Below are 18,263 nucleotides of genomic sequence, written 5' to 3' on the forward strand. Positions count from 1 at the left end.
GAGTGCGGACATGGAGCCACAATCACCATCCAAGGGTCACCCGGACTCTCTGATCTGTCATCACGCCTACCAAAGGACCACTCAGAGTCACCACGAGAGTCAGAGGAGTCACCCAGGTCGTCTGAGTCAACACATGGACCACCTGATGACCTCTTGTGCCCATCAGAAGGGTTATGTGAGTCAGTCCAGTCTTCTGAGTCACCACACGGGCCACCTAAGGACCACTTGGGCTCATCACGAGAGTCAGATGAGTCAGTCAGGTCTTCTGAGTCACCACACGGGCCACCTAAGGACCACTTGGGCTCATCACAAGAGTCAGATGAGTCAGCCAGGTCTTTTGAGTCACCACAAGGGCCACCTGATGACGACTTGTGCTCATCAGAAGGGTTAGATGAGTCAGTCAGATCATTTGAGTCACTCCCGCCACTACCCGATTACTCAGGCCCAGCACAAGGATTACGTGAGTCAGCCAGGCCATGTGAGTCAGCCAAGTTATCAAAAGTTGGAAGACAGTCATCACGTGTTAGGAATGAGTCACCACAAACCTCCCAGGTGAGTCAGGGAGAGTTAAATGAAACTCTGATGTCCACCGAGTCAGTACATGGGCCAAATGAAGCTCCAAATTTCAACAAGTCATTCCAAGTGAGTCAGAGAGGGTCTTCGCATGAGTCAAATGAAGCTCCAAATTCCAGTGAGTCATTCCAAGTGAGTCAGGGAGAGTCTTCGCATGAGTTAAATGAAGATTCAATGTCCAGTGAGTCAGTACATGAGTCAAATGATGCTCTGAATTCCAGCAAGTCATCCCAAGCAAGTTCGCATGAGTCGAATGAAGCTCCGAAATCCAGCGAGGCATTCCAAGTGAGTCAGGGAGAGTCTTTGCATGAGTCAAATGAAGCTCCGAAATTCATCGAGTCACTACACGAGTCAAATGAAACTCCAAAGCCTATTGAGTCAGTACACGAGTCAAATGAAGCTCCGAAGTCCAGTGAGTCATCCCACGTGAGTCAGGGAGAGTCTTTGCTTGAATCGAATGAAGCTCCAAAGTCCAGCGAGTCATCCCAAGTGAGTCAGGAAGAGGTACCCAAGCCATCCTCGTTCCCTGGATCGCCTTCTTCAGGTTATCATAGCGGCCGCAGGAGTTCCGGAGACACGCATGCCTCTATCCCCACACCAGCCAGGGAAGAAGATCCGAAATGCTGGGATGGGGGAGATAATGGGGGAGAAAGCTGTTGGAGGAGGGAAAATGAGGGAGAGAACTGGTGGAGAAAGGGAGAGAATGCAGGAAACTGGTGGGGCAAAGGCGAGAACTTTTGGACCAAGGGAGAAAATGGAGAGAACTCTTGGACGAAGGGAGGAAATGGAGGGAACTTTTGGACAATGGAAGAAAATGGAGAGAACTCTTGGACGAAGGGAGGAAATGGAGGGAACTTTTGGACAACGGAAGAAAATGGAGAGAACTCTTGGACGAAGGGAGGAAATGGAGGGAACTTTTGGACAACGGAAGAAAATGGAGAGAACTTTTGGAGCAAGGGAGAAAATGGAGAGAACTTTTGGAGCAAGGGAGAAAACGGAGGGACCTGGTGGAGGAAAGACCAGGGTACGATGTGGTGCGAGGGAGAATGGCCCAGTGACCGTGCCTTGCCCCTGCCCAGGTGGGGATGTGCTCGACCTGACCTCACCTTCGACACAGTGCAGGATTTCGACACCTTCCTGGCCCGCCTCACACCCCACCTCCAGCAAACCCTCAGCCACCACTGCTACGATACTGTGTCCAACTTTATCACGTAAGTTGGTCAGGATTTTTTCTCTTCTTTTTTCCTTTTATTTATTTATTTATTCTTTACTGGGAAAGCCGTCATGACCTTTTTTTTTACAATTATTCTTTTTATTAACTGTAGATTTTTTTTCCCTGTCGTAATATCCTGCTTATGCAATCATTCATTCATTCTAACAATCCGGCTCTACCGACAAATAATCTCCCTTTTTTGCAGATTCTGTGAGAGCTACGTGTGGTGGCGTGGTAGGGAGGGCAGGAGTGGTGGTGGAGGTGGAGGTCTAGAGCAATTTTACCGTGACTATGACCCGCCTCTGGTTCCTGGTCGGCATACCTGTGTGGGCCTCACCTGTCTTCTGCAATCCCGCCTCTCAGCACTGGAGAAGCATTACCCTGGCATCAAGGACTCCACGTACAAGGCAAGCCATCTACTGCACTCCTGCTAAATCATGTTCTCTTACAAACGTTATCTATATATTTTAAAAAATAGGAAGCACTAACAGGGGACATACCTCCGCTAACGAAAAAAAAATGCTGTAATTCCTCTTTCCAACCAGACGAATTCTTTTAAAGTCTCACGCAGCTAATTAATTACGTGGTCTTGGTCTGCCCCGCTACTGAATCTCTGAGGTCGCATAACTCACCCGACATCAGTGCAGTTTATTATTTATTTCTGCATCCAGATCTAAAACTTCCTAAATACCTAATCACTTCTTACTTGACCCATTGCCCACTTATCCACCAGATTTCACTTAAATTCGGTAACAACTTCGTGAGATCTTGTGCACAGACTGACAGACATACAGACACAAGGGTGAACACATACAGTAAACTCCTCCACTTTCTTGAAAGAGGTAATGAGAGTGTGAAGGTGGTGGTAGTCAAGTGGATAAAATTGGTGGTCTGCTATTTGAAAGGACGTGACTGCAGTGTAGGGTAAAGATTGGTCTTATTTCCCAACTTCTTTGGGGTTAAGTTTCTTTAAGTTCGTCTTACATTGGTTCTCAATTAGTGACATTTTCTTTCGGTTCTTGTGTAACAGTAATTTTCACGTCCTCCCTTCAGGTTAGGTTAGTTAGGGCCAGTAACGTTAAGCTGTTTTAAGTGTTTGGATTGGACTTCCAGGCCAAACTAAAAAGACACGACGGGGAAAAAGAAGAGGAAATTCTCTCTTCATTTTCAATTGGATTGCCTCCAGTGTTTTCTGGCGTCTCCAATGTGATTTATTTTTTCATACATTAAAAACCAGACACTATATAATGTCGGACGCAATCTAAGAAGAACAGAAAGAATTTTACCAATGAAAACAGCTGGAACTAATAAAAGGAACGTTTACCAATTATGATAAGTAGTGAATAATAAATACTGGTGTTACAGGTATCGTGCGAGGAGGAGGTGGACAACGTGGAGTGGTACTGTGATGGTGAGGTGCCCCCATACACGTGCGAGAAGGAGCACGTGCTGGTGTGCGTGCGTGTACGTGTAGCAGGGCGGGGTGGCGTAGTGCTGTTAGATCCAGGATACCACGTGGGTCAGCCCGTGGTGGTAATGGAGGACGGGAAGGCACCTCAATCCGGATCCATACCTGGCAGTTCAGCACGATCCGGATTAACAAGAACCTTCAAATATGTATCATGGAGATCTAATCCTGGCTACATCGCTTGGCACGTAACTATCCAGCCACAAGACGGTCCTGCCAAGAAGCACGTGAGCCTGATACACGTAGCACGGCCGTTCCTCTCGCACGTGGATGTGGCCGAGCGTCGCAACCTGGCCTACCCTTTCAAAACCTTAGTGGCAAGAGACCCAAGAGGAGGCCTTACGTGTGGACTTTACTTCCCTATCAAGCACCCTGAGCAAGCACACGTCACCTTCTTCTCACCAAGGACACGGTGCAAGGTTAGTAGTAAGAGTAGTAGTAGTAGTAGTAGTAGTAGTAGTAGTAGTAGTAGGAGGAGGAGGAGGAGGAGGAGGAGGAGAAGGAGTAGTGGTGTGGGTCTAAGACAGTATTATGAATTACCCAAAGCCATATAAAATACAACTCTAAATGACCCCCCTGTTGTCAGTAGGCACAATTCAAGGCCAGATTATTTTCCCCTTCGTCTTTCATCATCATTTTCTTCTTCCTCTTCATTCATCATTTTCTCATCATCATCATCACTTTCTTCCTCCTCATCATCATCATTTTCTTCATCTTCTTCCTCCTCCTCCTCATCATCATCATCACTTTCTTCATCTTCTTCCTCCTCCTCCTCATCATCATCATCATTTTCTTCATCTTCTTCCTCCTCCTCCTCATCATCATCATCACTTTCTTCATCTTCTTCCTCCTCCTCCTCATCATCATCATCATTTTCTTCATCTTCTTCCTCCTCCTCCTCATCATCATCATCAAAGTTTTCTTCTTCCTCCTCCTCCTCCTCATCATCATCATTCTCTTCTTCCTCCTCCTCCTCATCTTCTTCATCATTCTCTTCTTCCTCCTCCTCCTTTTCATCATCTTCTTCTTCTTCTTTTTCCTCCTCCTTCTCATCGTCATTTTCTTCTTCTTTTTCCTCCTCCTCCTCATCATCATCATCATTTTCTTCCTCCTCCTCCTCCTCCTCATCTTCTTCTTCTCTGCCTTTTCTCTCTCTTCATCATTTCTTCCTCTTCCAGGTACCACTGAACTATTTCCTGGACGAGGGTAAAGAAAACGAGGAAGTAGAAGACGCAGTGAGGCAGGTGGGCGAAGGGACAGGTCGGGGTGAAGGGGAGCTGCGAGAGGCCCTGTCCACCGTAGCATCCTTTCTGGCCGACGCGTCACTTTTACGCCAGCTGGACCAACTCAACCAGGCTATTGACCTTATCAGTATTGAAAACTGACCTCGTATGACCTGATTTCGTATTCACTGACCTGATTTCGTATTTATTTCACCTCACATGGAACTTCATATTATTTCATCTGAGTTAATTTGCATATAAGCCCTTTTTTTCCTTATTTTTCACCTCATATGGATCTTATTTCGTATTATTTCACCTCATACGGATCTTATTTCGTATTGTTTCACCTCGTTTCACCTCAACTGCATCTTATTTGCCTTATTTCACCTCACATGCATCATATTTGCCTTATTTCACCTCACATGCGTCTTATTTGACCTTATTTCACCTCACATGCGTCTTATTTGACCTTATTTCACCTCACATGCGTCTTATTTGACCTTATTTCACCTCACATGCATCTTATTTGCCTTATTTCACCTCACATGCATCTAATTTACCTTATTTCACCTCACATGCATCTTATTTCACCTGACATGCCATTATCGGATCTTATTTCATCTCGCCCATACACTCATCTTACTCTCTCACCTCTCCTCACTCACTCACTTCACATCCCCCCACTTCACATCCCCTCACCTCACTCACTCACTCACTAACCTCACCTCACTCACTCACCACACCTCACTCACTCACCACACCTTACTTACCTCACCTCACTCACTCACCACACCTTACTCACCTCACCTCACTCACCTCACTTCATCCACTCACTCACACACCCACCTCACTGACTCACCTCACCTCACCTCACCCACCTCACCTTATGTTATGTAGTTAATCTTTTATTTATGTTAATTTCTTATAATATCCCCATATTATTTTCACTAATACAGGTAACATAAAAATCAATACTGCGGTGTAATATGCAAAAATAAATCGCTGTGGAAAAGATGTTACGGTATTTTCAAAGCCATTTATAAGAGGGCCATTTTCTCTCATTTCGTTTTCACAAGTTCCTTTATTTATTTATTTATTTTTATTTACTTATTGCATATTTAGTAATTATATATGAAGTGTATTTTTGATTATAATAAATTTGAATACGGTTGATATATACGTTATGTGGTACAGTTTCTCTGAATATGTTTATTATTATTTATTTATTTATTTACTGCGATTATGATGATAATTATTATTATTACTGTTATTATTATTATTATTATTATTATTGTTGTTATTATTACCAACACTACTTATTTCTACCACTACCACTACTACTATTTCCACTACTACTACTACTACTACTGCTATTTCTACTGCTACCACCACTACTACTACTACGAGTGCTACTACTATTTCTACTGCTACTACTACCACCACTATTATTATTATTATTATTATTATTATTATTATCATCACCACTACTTTCTACCACTACTACTACTACTTCTACTACGATTACTACTATTTCTACTACTACTACTACCACTATTATTATTATTATTACTATTATTATTATTATCATCATTACTCACAGTGTTAGAAGGGCATTGTACACGAACCCCCCTGTACTGGAACAACAAGGTACAAGCAAAGAATGGGATGAACACTGACCCGCCCCTGCACCACGCAAATACTGTACAAGGAAGTGCAATATATGAACAACCCTATATGTACAGCCAAGAGCAATAATTCTGGGACAATTCTCTGCCAGCTTTGTACCCTGCCTTCCCTATCTCTCATTGCTCCCTAAATGACAGTGTTCTTCCTTATTATACTCGTGTGTGTGTGTGTGTGTGTGTGTGTGTGTGTGTGTGTGTGTGTTCCCTATTTCTTATTCTTCCCTAAATGGCAGTGTTCTTCCTTATTATATTCGTGTGTGTGTGTGTGTGTGTGTGTGTGTGTGTGTGCTCCTGCCTTCCCAATTTCTCATTCCTCCCTAAAAGACAGTATTTTTCTATAATTATTATATTCGTGTGTGTGTGTGTGTGTGTGTGTGTGTGTGTGTGTGTGTGTGTGTGTGCTTTATGTTACTATCACACAGAACTACACCCTTTTTACTCTAACGACCTAAAATTACCATCCCTCCGTCTTGAATGCTGGGCTGCAACATAACACTAGAACATAATACTAGTCACGAGGAAGTGTTACGGAAAGCTTATACACAACACTGTATTCTGCCACTGAACATGAAATAAATAAATAAATAAATAACCTGCAAAAGGATGAAAATCTGGACCAAGTTAAGATGAAGGGACTAGAGTTACGTCAGTGTTCATTGCTCCTCTGAACTGTCTGGTTGCATCCCTCCACCACTACGGCGGGCACGTAGCACCCGTCTTGCAGCAAACTCTCCTCTCTTTTCTGTCCAACTCTCTAATGCAAGAGTTAACCGTTACTACCAGTCCTTCATTTATGCAACAGGTCAACTCTGGAACTGTCTTCCTCTGTCCGTATTTCCTACTGCCTATGATCTCGTCATTCAAATGCAGTGTGTCCAGGCAGCTAGAAATAAACGAACCTTGAACTTGGCTCTGTATTATATTTTTATTCTTTCTTGAAGCGAACGATTTCCGGGCTTCTGGCCTTTGGTTCATTCTTCCTTGCATTAAAAAAAAAAAAATCACTTTTTATTGCTGTAGTTGGCAAAGAAGTGTGGGTGAATTTTTGTCTCTGGCTGTATTTAACCCATTAACCATGACGTGAACAGAAGAACACAATGGATCAAATGAAATGTTATATCACTGTAGCCACGACGAAATAAAAATCCTAAAATGGCCCACGTTTTCATTTCATACCCTACATCACAAAGGACATTACAAGCGATTCTTTGTCGCGACCTGGGGTGAAGTAGGTGGAGAGGGAGTGGAGTTTGAAAGGTGACGGGGGGTGGAGGGGGAGTGAAGTGTGGAGGGAGGGAGTGGAGTACTGAGGAACTTGGGGTGGGAGCAGGTGTGGGGGATTGGAGTATGAAGGAAGGTGTGGAGCATGGATGGAGCTGAAGGAAGAACTAGAGAGATGGGATGTTCCACACTTCTCATACTTTCCTGCTAAAAAAAAAAAAAAAAAAAAAAAAAAAGACAAACCCACCATAATTTTCCTTTGTAACCAAGATTCTTTTTTTGTAGGAAGAACAAGAAAAATAGGAAGAGTCTGCGCTTTCCCTTCCTCATTCTTCCTGGGAAAAATCACAGCTACAACAAGGAATAAATAGTAATTATGGCCCTTTATCTGGCCCCTTCCAAGCTAGGGAGTACGGCTTCCCATCAGGACAGAAAACTGCATTGAAGAACTACTAAAGGAAAAGGTACACACCTGAGTCGGCTTTTTTGTTTTTTTTTAATGAACCAAGGACAAGATGCATTTAATGACGTCATTAGCAGTGATGACGTTTCAATGAACTATCCTTCTTGTCTCTCATCCTTGCTCTAACGCCATTTATATAGTACCAATAGCCATTAACCTCCACAAAATCGTACATTCAAACCATACATTTCCATCTCGAAGGCACTGATGAAGTTAAATATTTTGGGCAATTAACAAGTCAGTGGTTACTAAAAGCGGCGTCACACTTGTACAAGAGTGACATGCGAGCCAGTTTTGTGGCCTGCTAGCCAAATAGACCCAGGGTGAGCGAGATTTCGCCTGCTAGGAGAAATGGATAACAATTTTCGCTCACAGCTTGTTGGTGGGATTAGAACTCAAATGAGCCTATATTAATTTTTTTTAACCTGTAAGAAAATATTCTGTTATTCACAGAAGAAAACTAACTTAAACTGTTAAGTTAATTTAATTCTTGTGGTTTTTATTCATTTCCATTTTTTTATTGTGACATGAAATTTATATTCGGACACTCGGGTGACCAGCCGCGGCGGCTGTCTGTTTAATTTGTTTCCAGACACTCAAGTGGAATCGGATTGTGACCAATATTCGATATGGATCCTGCAGCAAGGAAAGCTCTAGTAGACTGCCTTGTGGCTCTGGAGTTGCTGAAGTACGTGAGGCGGTTGTAGAAACTGAGGAAAAGGGAGTGCGCACTCCATGTAGGTTTGTTTAAAAATGACCGCGAGGCGCCAAGGCAGATGACACCACGATATCGCGGACGGTGGATGACACTGCGTTTCGGCTCGCAAAAACACACGCGTGTGACGGCAACTCGACTTTACTGGCCGTTTCGTTCTGCTCGCATGTTAACCACTTTTGACCCAGTGTGACGCCGCCTTAAGTGTATACTGTACAACGTAAAATAAAGGCGATTGTGTTTTTACAAGTTCTTGTTTGATCTAATCGTATTCTATTTGTCTGGCTTAACATACGCAAAGTTTCGATTAGTATACTGCGTTACAAGCTGACTGTATCACTGAAAAAAAAAAAAAAAAAAAATTATTCACAAGTGAACGTAGAGGAAGTGACGTCACAGAGCGAATGTCAACAAAGCTCCGTAGCGGGTGCGGGGCGGAGTGAACGCTCGCGTTATGTACTACGAAAGCAACGTAGCCCAGACATGGCCATGAGCGGTACACAGCAGTGGCAGTGTTTAAGCTGCAAAGAAGTGTTTCCTAACTGGGAGGCACTTCCTATTCACGTTTGTGGTGGGTGTCCTCCATGTGTCAACACTGACCACGAACAACAGAAGTCAAGTTAGAGATGAGTCTGCATTACGGAGCCCTATAGAAGCGGAAGATTAACGATAATAGTAGCGAAATACATTTGGCCGTAGCAGCTATTAACGCTACGATAGTTTTGTGTCAACTTGTCTCGGGAATATCAGTGTGAGAATTTCATATCAAAGGCAAAATACTGACTACGTGAATTTGCAGTATAAAGCTCATAGGATAAATAGGTTTATGAGGTTGTGGCGGTAATTTTTTTTCAGGGGAACTGCATACTTAAGCTTTACTGAAAGGCAGAATGTTAAATTTTAATGCACCAAGCATTAGAGGTCAGGAAGTGTGTACATTCATCTATGCAACAACCAAAGACTGGAACAGTTTGCCTCACAGTATAAAAACAATCAGAAACCTTCATTCTTTCAAGAAAAATCGGAAAAGATACCTTCGACTGGAAGTTTCATTTGGAGATGATGACGTATTTTTATACTAATAGACACTTTAAAGTCAATGTTAGTTTTAAGTGTTACCAACAAACTAATATTCTTTATTTATTATATTCATGTGCTTGGAAATTAATATAACTTAGGCTAATATTACCTTTAGAATATGACTTACACTTGTAACACTTCCTTTTTGCCCTTCAGCTAAGAAGGACCCCAGTGGAAATATGCCACAGAGGCCTAATTGAGTTATCCTTGGTTGCTTTCAAGCTTGGCTGGTACTTATAAACACATGTTCAGTGTTTATTGTGCCACTGATTGTATATGCAAAACTGAATAAACAATTATTATTATTATTATTATTACTGCAGTATATAAAAGGCTGATGCTTCAGTCATGGTACTGTACTGATGCTGTATGATGCTGCCAGGGCTCATTTGTTAGCCTCACTGGAAAGCCAGCCAGGGTTGAATATACTCTTGGGACAGTTTATCAGTTCCATCACTGATTCTGGAGGGCATTATTGAAGTCCAGTGGGCTGGTTGACCCCAATGACATCCAGCCTGTCCATAAGTTGCTCCTCCCTTTTTTAAGTATTTAAATGACAAAATATGCCTAATAAGGTTACTTTGTTATTTGTGAACCTGATTTACCTGTTTCCCCAACTTCACAGTACCAACTGTATGGAAAAATGAAAGATACTTCATATTTATCCCCCAACTTTAAATGAGAAATGTCTTCATCCGGCTTGAGGGAAATCCTTAGATGCTGGAGCCAATATGGAAGGGAAATAATCTGCACTAATTATTAGGTAGTCAGAAGCTCATTCACTTTAACCAGGCAGTGATTAATAATAATAATAATAATCTATCTATCTATCTATAGCCCGACGCCCTAATCCCGCAAAGGGTGGCCGCAGACAAAACGCCTCCAAGTCGCTCTGTCACCCACCATTTGACTACCCTCCCCCCAACTCACCCCCCCCTCCCTCATATACCTCTCAACTCCATCCCTCCACCTCATCCTCGGTCTACCCCTCCCTCTCCCTCCCTCCACCTCACCTACATACACCCTCTTAGTCAGTCTTTCATTCTCCATTCTCTTCACATGTCCAAACCATCTCAGTGTATTTCTCCTAATCTTCTCAACCACATCCACATCCACCCCACAACGTTCCTTCACTTCTTCATTCGTCAACCTGTCCCTCCACGTCACTCCACATTCTCCTCTCAAGTAGCTCATTTCCACTGCTCTCACTCTTGACTTGTTCCCCTCTTGCAAGGTCCATGCCTCGCTTCCATACATCAGGGTAGGGATCACAATACTATCATGCAGTGACTTCTTAACTTCCATACTCACCTCCCTATTTCTCATCACTGCTTTCAGTGTACCAACAACCTTCCTTCCCTGCTGTACCCTTTCACGCACTTCATCCCCCAAAGTTCCATCCTTAGTTATCACACTACCCAAGTACTTGAATGCACTCACATTCTCCATATCCTCACCATCCAACCTCACTGCACACCCTGTGGCTTCATTCCTCTCAAACACCATAACTTTACTTTTGTGTACATTAACTTTCAGATTCCTCCTCCTACACACTGTCCCAAATTCATTCACCAACCCTTGCAACTCCCATTCATCTTCACTCAACAATACTGTATCATAATATAATAATAATAATAATAATAGTACTGTATGGTATGATGATTGTGGTGATGGTGATATGATAGTAAATGATGGTGATGATGATGATTTAATTGCTTGTCTTCCCCATATATAGTTGGAGGAAAAACCACACCTGATACTGTAATTTAATACATCATGGTGCAAATGATGATGGTGATGTTAATGATGATGATGGTGATAATGCTGCTGCTGCTGATGATGATTTTATTTGCTTGCCTTTCCCATAAACAGTTGGAGGAGAAAGCACCCAAGCATCAGACACCCCAGCACAACATGGCAGCAAAGACGAAGGCAACAAGGCATCCGTTTTTGTGCTACCCAAGCCAGAGTTCTCCACCCAGGACGATGTTGCCGCTGATGTCACTGCGGATGATGTCACAGATGAGCCGGAGGAAGAGCCGATGCATACTAGCGATGAAAGTTAGTATACCAAGGTTTAACTTACATATGGTCAAAAGAGACATGACATACTATACTCACTTCTTTAACTTGGCCTAAAATTGCTGTCCCTCCACTTTGAATGCTGACTTGTGACAACAGATTAATGCTAGAAAATTATGTTAGCCACAAAGAAGTGATATGAAAGCTTTGAAAATAATACAGAGCCATAACACTATCTTTTCTGCCACTGAATTACATGAAATAAGCTGCTAAAGGATGAAAATCTGGGCCAAGTTAAGGTGAAAGAACAATAATGATTAAAATATGGCAAGGTTTTCATTTACAGTCAGTCATAAGGTCACATACTATTCCACCTCATCTGCCTCACACAAAGCCATGAGTTGGAGCAAGAGCTGATACATGGCTACTAGTGATGAAAGTATGCCAAGGTTTCTTCAGTCAGTCAGTCAGGGTTTATTTTAAAGATTGTTGGCAAGGTTTATTTGAAAGGCACCGAGAAGATGAGGCCCTTAAGGATTTACATCGTAGAGCTGATTGGGATTTTACTCTTACATAATGCCACTCAGGGGAAGGGAGGCTGGTCACCCTTGCCTTAAATTTCAGGACAAGGTAGTCTAGCCCCAGGGTCCCATGCTTCTGATTGAAAAAAAAAAAAAAAAAGGGAGGGGGGACTGGTATTGGACAATGATAATGATTAATTTTTAATTGATGCATACAGGGTATCACATTGCCTGTCAGGAAAAGGCAACTATGGTAATTATAAGAACTGTACACCATATGTTTGTTACTTTTCAGAGGGTCACGTATCATGGAGCCACAGCGCAATACTCGAACTGCTGGACGTTTACCAAGACCACCAGCCACTGTTCAACGGGGGTCTATTGCGCAAGAATGAAGTGTGGCGTCGAGTGGGTGAGGTGATGAAGGAGCGGGGGTACAACTTTACCGGCGAACTGTGCGATATTAAAATGAGGGCAATGAAGCAGAGGTACCTTCACTATATGGTATCAGGCATCCAAATCTTCACGTAGAGCAACTGATTATTATTTAGCGTGCAGCCTTATTTATCATCATATAGTTTATAAAGGATCCAACATGCTTGCATGCACAGGCCTTGGTCATCAGTGACTCTCAATTATATTATACAAACTCAGAAGTGTTAACAAGGAGCCTACACATGGTGATGGACCAGCTGCGGTGTCCACTTGAAAGCCAAACTCCCTCATATCATCCTGCACCTTAATATGGGAAAAAGACCCTGGTGAGATGCTGTCTGCCACAAGGGGGCACCAAAATCTTGCACAATCTATGGTACTGTTCTGTACTTGTAGGATGGCCCCACAAAAGCAGTTGCTTCTTTGAAGGATTAATGATGATAGTGATTAGGCTATATCTGTCACATGATTTTAAAGATTTGAAAATTCTCCATTAGAAGGATTGATGGTGATTACAATGTCATTCAGTGCCATAACGGGATTCTAAATATCAGTGAAATTTCTCTGTTTGAAAACCTGATGATGATGATGATGATGATTAGGCCATCTCCTAGTCACATGAATCTAAATATGATTGAAAATTTTCTCTTTGAAGGATTGAAGAAGATAATTAGGCTATCTGTGCATCACATTACCCTAATCCAAATACCACTGAAAACTCTCTCTTTGTAGGATGCGAGCGATCCTGAAGGCCAATGCAGTCAAGGGTCGACATGTCAGCAAATGGCCATATTTCAGCATCATGGATCAGTTATTTGGCCATGATCCCTCCTTTGTCAAGCTTTGTGCTTGTAAGTGTCACAATACTGTACAGTATATTCCTACTTTAATGTAACTCTTTCTACTTTAAGTTGGGTGCTGGAGAGGGGATGCCTTCATGTGGTGGCACTGATAAAACTGGGAAGCCAAACTGCCTGGTAATATGAACATCCCTTAGTTCCCTCGCTGTCCCCTCAAAGAATGGTGGAGTATGGGAGGACAGTTTCACCTTACTGTTCACAGGGTTAGTGCAGGCACAGATTTAGAGGAAGGCGTATGCTCTTCCCCCAGTTTTCAGCAGCCCAGTGTTTACATGTAAGACCGATGTTATTTACGGTATCATAATATACAGTATACTGCAACTATCTTACACAAACTTTACCATAAATTTATAAATTTATTTAACTGAAAAAGGATATGGCAATAAATTTTGTAGAATTTCATAGTCAAAATGAACTCAAATAAGTGGCATTTCTGGTAGGAATCATGTCCCCCATTTTCCATAGCTCTGGATCTGGCTATGTTAATGCACCTATTAATGTATGGGCATGAGACTGAATAGTAAATTAAAGAGTAAGAACAGTGGAAATGTGTATGGTTTGGATAGGTTGAACAGGTTAAGAAACACAGATGTTCAGGCAATTTTTGAAGAAGGGAAATTTGGTGGTTAATGGGTAGAAATGCAGTTTTATGCACTCCCATCACTGAGGAGCTGAAGTATTGCCCTTGGTAGTGAGGGGGTTATTCAAGATTGTAGAAAACTCTACAGCTTTAAGAGTCGCTCCTTAAAAAAAATAATAATAATAAAAAATAATGGTAGCAAGAATAAAAGAGATGTTACATCCTCTAGCTCAGCATTTCCCAACCTGGGGGATATTTCAGGATTCCAGTGGGGATATTTACTGAGGGAAATTTATTGAGGGAAATACAAATTACTAGATACTACCGGTAATTACTAGCTATTAGCCGAAGGGGGAAATCCGAACAGATGAACTGGTTGAAGGAGGAAAAGACAGAAAAAAGGTTGGGTACCACTGCTCTTGCTGAAGTTTGAAAATATTATTTGTATGAACAGCAACTACGGATATTGGAACCCACCAGACGTCTCCCTCAGCATCAGTACTAAGGCAGCCTGTAGTGATTCCGGCAATACCCGGCTCCAACTCTTGCCCAGACTTGGACCCTGCCTCACCCCCCAGCCCCAACACTTCCACCAAGACACACAACAACCAGTCCAACTGTAGGGTACGTTGTCTGCCTATTTCTTTAATTTTACCATTTGCTTGCAAAAGCTCCAACATGCCAGCACTAAGGTATGCTGTGTACCCTTTAGGATACAAAAACCCACCCTGGCAGACAAAAAAGATGTATTTCCAGTCAGTTTCAGAAACAGCTATCATCCTCTTCAGTGGATCTACATACCAGTAGTGGTACTTACAGTTACTGAGAAGCTGCTCATATGCAGGGTAATCACATCTGTTTTTTTTTTCACCTGCACCAGAGGTTTAATGGCCAGGTCCTTGCTGCCCCCTGTAATCCCTCACTCAGGTCAGGGACAGTGTGGAGGGAGTGTTGGGTGAGGTCACATCCAGTGCGGTTGGAAAAAAACACATGTGGTTATCCTGCATATAAGCAGCTTTTCAGTAACTGTATGTACCACTTGGTCTGTAGATCCACTGAAGAGGGTGACAGCTGTCGTCGAAACAGTTCGGAAATACTGTACATTTTTTTCATCTGCCAGTGTGGGTTTTTGCATCATGTTTCATGTTCATGATAGTGTGACTCTTCAGCTGTGTACCCTTTGTTGACAGATGAACCCTACATCACCCTCCAACACCAATACTATTGCCAAGACACATAAAAATCAGTCAAATTCTAATATATGTTGTGTGCTCATTGTTGACGAATTAATCCTGCTTCACCCTCCAGACCTAACTTTTCATCCAAACAGAAAACCACTCTGAATCTAAGGTACAGTATGCTGTGTACCCTTCATTGACAAATCACTTCCATCAAGAAATGCAGCACCCATTTGGACCAAGGTATGCCATACGCCCATCAGTGACACGTAAACCCTGCTTCATCCTTCAGTCCCATCATTCCCTCCAGGATACAAAACAAACAACACCAACTCTGAAGTATGTTGTGTACCCATTGTTGACAAATAATAATAAATAAAATGCTGTGCACATGGCCAGGTCTGTGGGGTAAAGTCAGGACTGATTGACATGTGAATGTTTCTCTGACCCATTTCACTGGGTATGCTGATGATAGTTCTCCCACAGTCACGCTTTATTTTCTCTTGTTTCTGAATCTTACTCCATCCCATCCTTAGGTGGGAAAAAGGTCTGGATCAGGGTGATGATGATGATGATGATGATGATGAGGAGGAGGAGGAGGAGGAGGGATGGATGATGATAATTATGATGATACAATAATAATGATTATGACAATGATGATGATGAAATTAAATGCCTCACTCAGTTATTCCTAACTCCAACAGGAGGCACGAGGAACTAAGCGGGTGCGAAAGGACGAGGAGTCGGAGATTCTGGAGTTTATACAGCAGCAATCTAATCGGATGGATGAGTTGATCAAGGTAGCCAGCCAACGGAATGCAACACTCCAGAAACTGATGACACAAATACTGATACAACAGCAGCAGTTTCTCCAGTCACAGCAAGACCTTCAGAGGCAGCAGCAGCAAATGATACTCCAGTTACAGCAGCAGCAATTGAGTTTAATGCAGCTGATGCAACAACAATGGCAACAGCAATTTAATAGGCACACACAGATGACTCGTGATAGGGATACAGCAGATGTCAGCTGAGTAGTACCGGTACTTTAAGTCACTTAATCACTCCTCTTCCTTTCCACTGTGTGTTCTTATATAGGCAACCCACATTATCCTGAAGGGTTAGGTCAAGTATAGTTAGCTCGAACAGCTCCCCCACCCCTACCCCCCTGAAGAGGTTATGCATCGTATTGGGTTTCATCAAGTGGCCTTAGAGGTTTGCTCTCGTGTAACTATAACCAGACTCCTCCCCTTCTTCCCCAAGTATATGTATGGTTCATTCATAATACTGGTATACTCATTACACACTTCCTGCGGCACAGTACGGAACTCTTTTCATTCAAACTTGGCCTAAAATTACCATCTCCATCTTGATTGCTGAGCTGTAATAATAGATTAACACTAGAATATTATGCTAGTCACAGAGAAGTACCAAGGAAAGAATACAGAGCCTTAGCACTATGTTATTCTGCCACTGATCTATGGGAAATAAGCTGCAAAAGGACAAAAATCTGGACAAAGTGATAGTGAACAGAGTAGTCATGAAGAATCGCTGTACAAAGGATATAGAGGCATAGCACCATTATTTCCTGCCATCCAGCCATATGTGAAATGAGGTGAAAAAGGACAAAACTCTGGTCCAAGTTTGTGTAAAAGAACTATCACTCAGGGTAAAATTGAGATGCCAGTGAATGAAGCTGAACTCTGTTTTTGTTTCCACAGTCACCTTTGGCAGTGATGTTAGATAGAAATGTTGTCTATCTATCTATTGCCAGATGCCTCAATCCCGTTTGGGGTGGCCACAAACAAATCGCCTCCAAGTCGCCCTGTCCCCCGCCATTTCACTGACCTGCTCCCAACTCACACCCCCCTCTCTCATATACCTCTCCACCCCATCTCTCCATCTCATCCTCGGCCTCCCCCTCCCTCTTTCCCCCTCCACCTCACTCACATACACTCTCTTCGTCAGTCTTTCACCCTCCATCCTCTCCACATGTCCAAACCACCTCAGTGTGTTCCTCATAACGCTTCCTATCACATCCACATCAACACCACAACGCTCCTTTATATCCTCATTCGTCAGCCTGTCTCTCCATGTGACTCCACAGGCTCCTCTTAAATAACTCATATCCACGGCTCTCACTCTTGACTTGTGTCCTTCCAACAACGTCCACGCTTCACTTCCGTACGTTAGAGTTGGTATCACAATACTGTCATGTAGTAACTTTTTCACTTCCATGCTCACTTCCCTGTTTCTTATCACTGCTTTCAAAGAACCAACAACCTTTCTTCCCTGCTGTACCCTTTCAAGCACTTCACCCTCCAAACCTCCATCCTTACTCATCACACTACCCAAGTACTTAAACGTACTCACATTTTCCAATTCCTCACCATCCAACCTCGCTGTACATTCACTGACTTCACCTCTCTCAAAGACCATCACTTTACTCTTCCCTACATTCACCTTTAGATTCCGTTTCCTACACACTCTCTCAAACTCATCCACCAAGCCTTGCAGCTCTCCTTCGTCTTCACTCAACAACACGGTATCATTTGCAAACAACAGTACAGGGAGTTTCCAAACACTATCCTCTCTCACCAGGGCCACTCCAACATCCACTACCCTACCTTGTACCTCTTTATTACCCCATCCATGTACAGATTGAACAACCATGGAGACATGACACATCCCTGTTTCAACCCAACTTTCAAAGAGAAAAATTCACTTAGTTCACCATCCACACGCACTGCAGCCTTCGCACCATCGTACATACTCTTCACAGCATTCAACAACTTCCCATCTATTCCATATATTCTTAACACTTTCCACAATCCTAGTCTATCCACCCTGTCATATGCTTTCTCCAAATCCATGAAAGCCTCATACAACTTCTTTCCCTTCTCTAGAAACTTTTCCACTAAAGATCTGAGAATGAATATCTGATCTACACAACCTCTTCCCTTCCTAAAGCCTCCCTGTTCTTCTCCAACTAATTTCTCTGTTCTTTCTCTAACTCTGTCAATAAGTAT

The 18,263-nt window shown here is 42.7% G+C and overlaps 2 protein-coding genes across 3 annotated transcripts in view; both read left to right on the forward strand.

Annotated features, from left to right (window-relative positions):
• The window catches only part of LOC145390676 (uncharacterized), a 15,538-nt gene extending 8,219 nt beyond the window's left edge, over positions 1–7,319 (forward strand). The window contains exons 2-6 of one of the 2 annotated variants that reach the window (XM_080265474.1): positions 1–251; positions 333–1,784; positions 1,992–2,193; positions 3,152–3,673; positions 4,433–7,319. The exon at positions 1–251 is cut by the window's left edge and continues 1 nt beyond it. In XM_080265474.1, the coding sequence (XP_080121600.1) occupies positions 583–1,784; positions 1,992–2,193; positions 3,152–3,673; positions 4,433–4,639 (2,133 nt within the window). In that variant the 5' untranslated portion in view covers positions 1–251; positions 333–582 and the 3' untranslated portion in view covers positions 4,640–7,319. The remainder of the gene's footprint in view (positions 252–332; positions 1,785–1,991; positions 2,194–3,151; positions 3,674–4,432) is intronic. The other variant, XM_080265470.1, reaches the window with a different exon arrangement.
• A 1,725-nt stretch (positions 7,320–9,044) lies between these two features.
• Positions 9,045–16,268, forward strand: LOC145391090 (uncharacterized). The gene is made up of 6 exons (XM_080265801.1): positions 9,045–9,180; positions 11,514–11,702; positions 12,480–12,672; positions 13,352–13,470; positions 14,514–14,683; positions 15,942–16,268. Exons 1-6 carry the CDS (start codon positions 9,045–9,047, stop codon positions 16,266–16,268), a joined length of 1,134 nt encoding a protein of 377 aa, XP_080121927.1.
• The last annotated feature ends 1,995 nt before the right edge of the window (positions 16,269–18,263 follow it).

Source organism: Coenobita brevimanus, chromosome 2 (genome assembly GCF_032717465.1).
Source record: "Coenobita brevimanus isolate Jiangsu-jjx chromosome 2, ASM3271746v2, whole genome shotgun sequence".
NCBI classification, from domain to species: Eukaryota; Metazoa; Arthropoda; class Malacostraca; order Decapoda; family Coenobitidae; genus Coenobita; species Coenobita brevimanus.

What these genes read in the sequence shown, in the direction of transcription:
- LOC145391090 (XM_080265801.1), top strand. Translation starts at nt 9,045, where the DNA reads ATGGCCATGAGCGGTACACAGCAGTGGCAGTGTTTAAGCTGCAAAGAA. An exon ending in GATGCATACTAGCGATGAAA is followed by an intron (nt 11,703 to 12,479) that starts GTTAGTATACCA and finishes GTTACTTTTCAG; the next exon opens with AGGGTCACGTATCATGGAGC. An exon ending in ATGAGGGCAATGAAGCAGAG is followed by an intron (nt 12,673 to 13,351) that starts GTACCTTCACTA and finishes CTCTCTTTGTAG; the next exon opens with GATGCGAGCGATCCTGAAGG.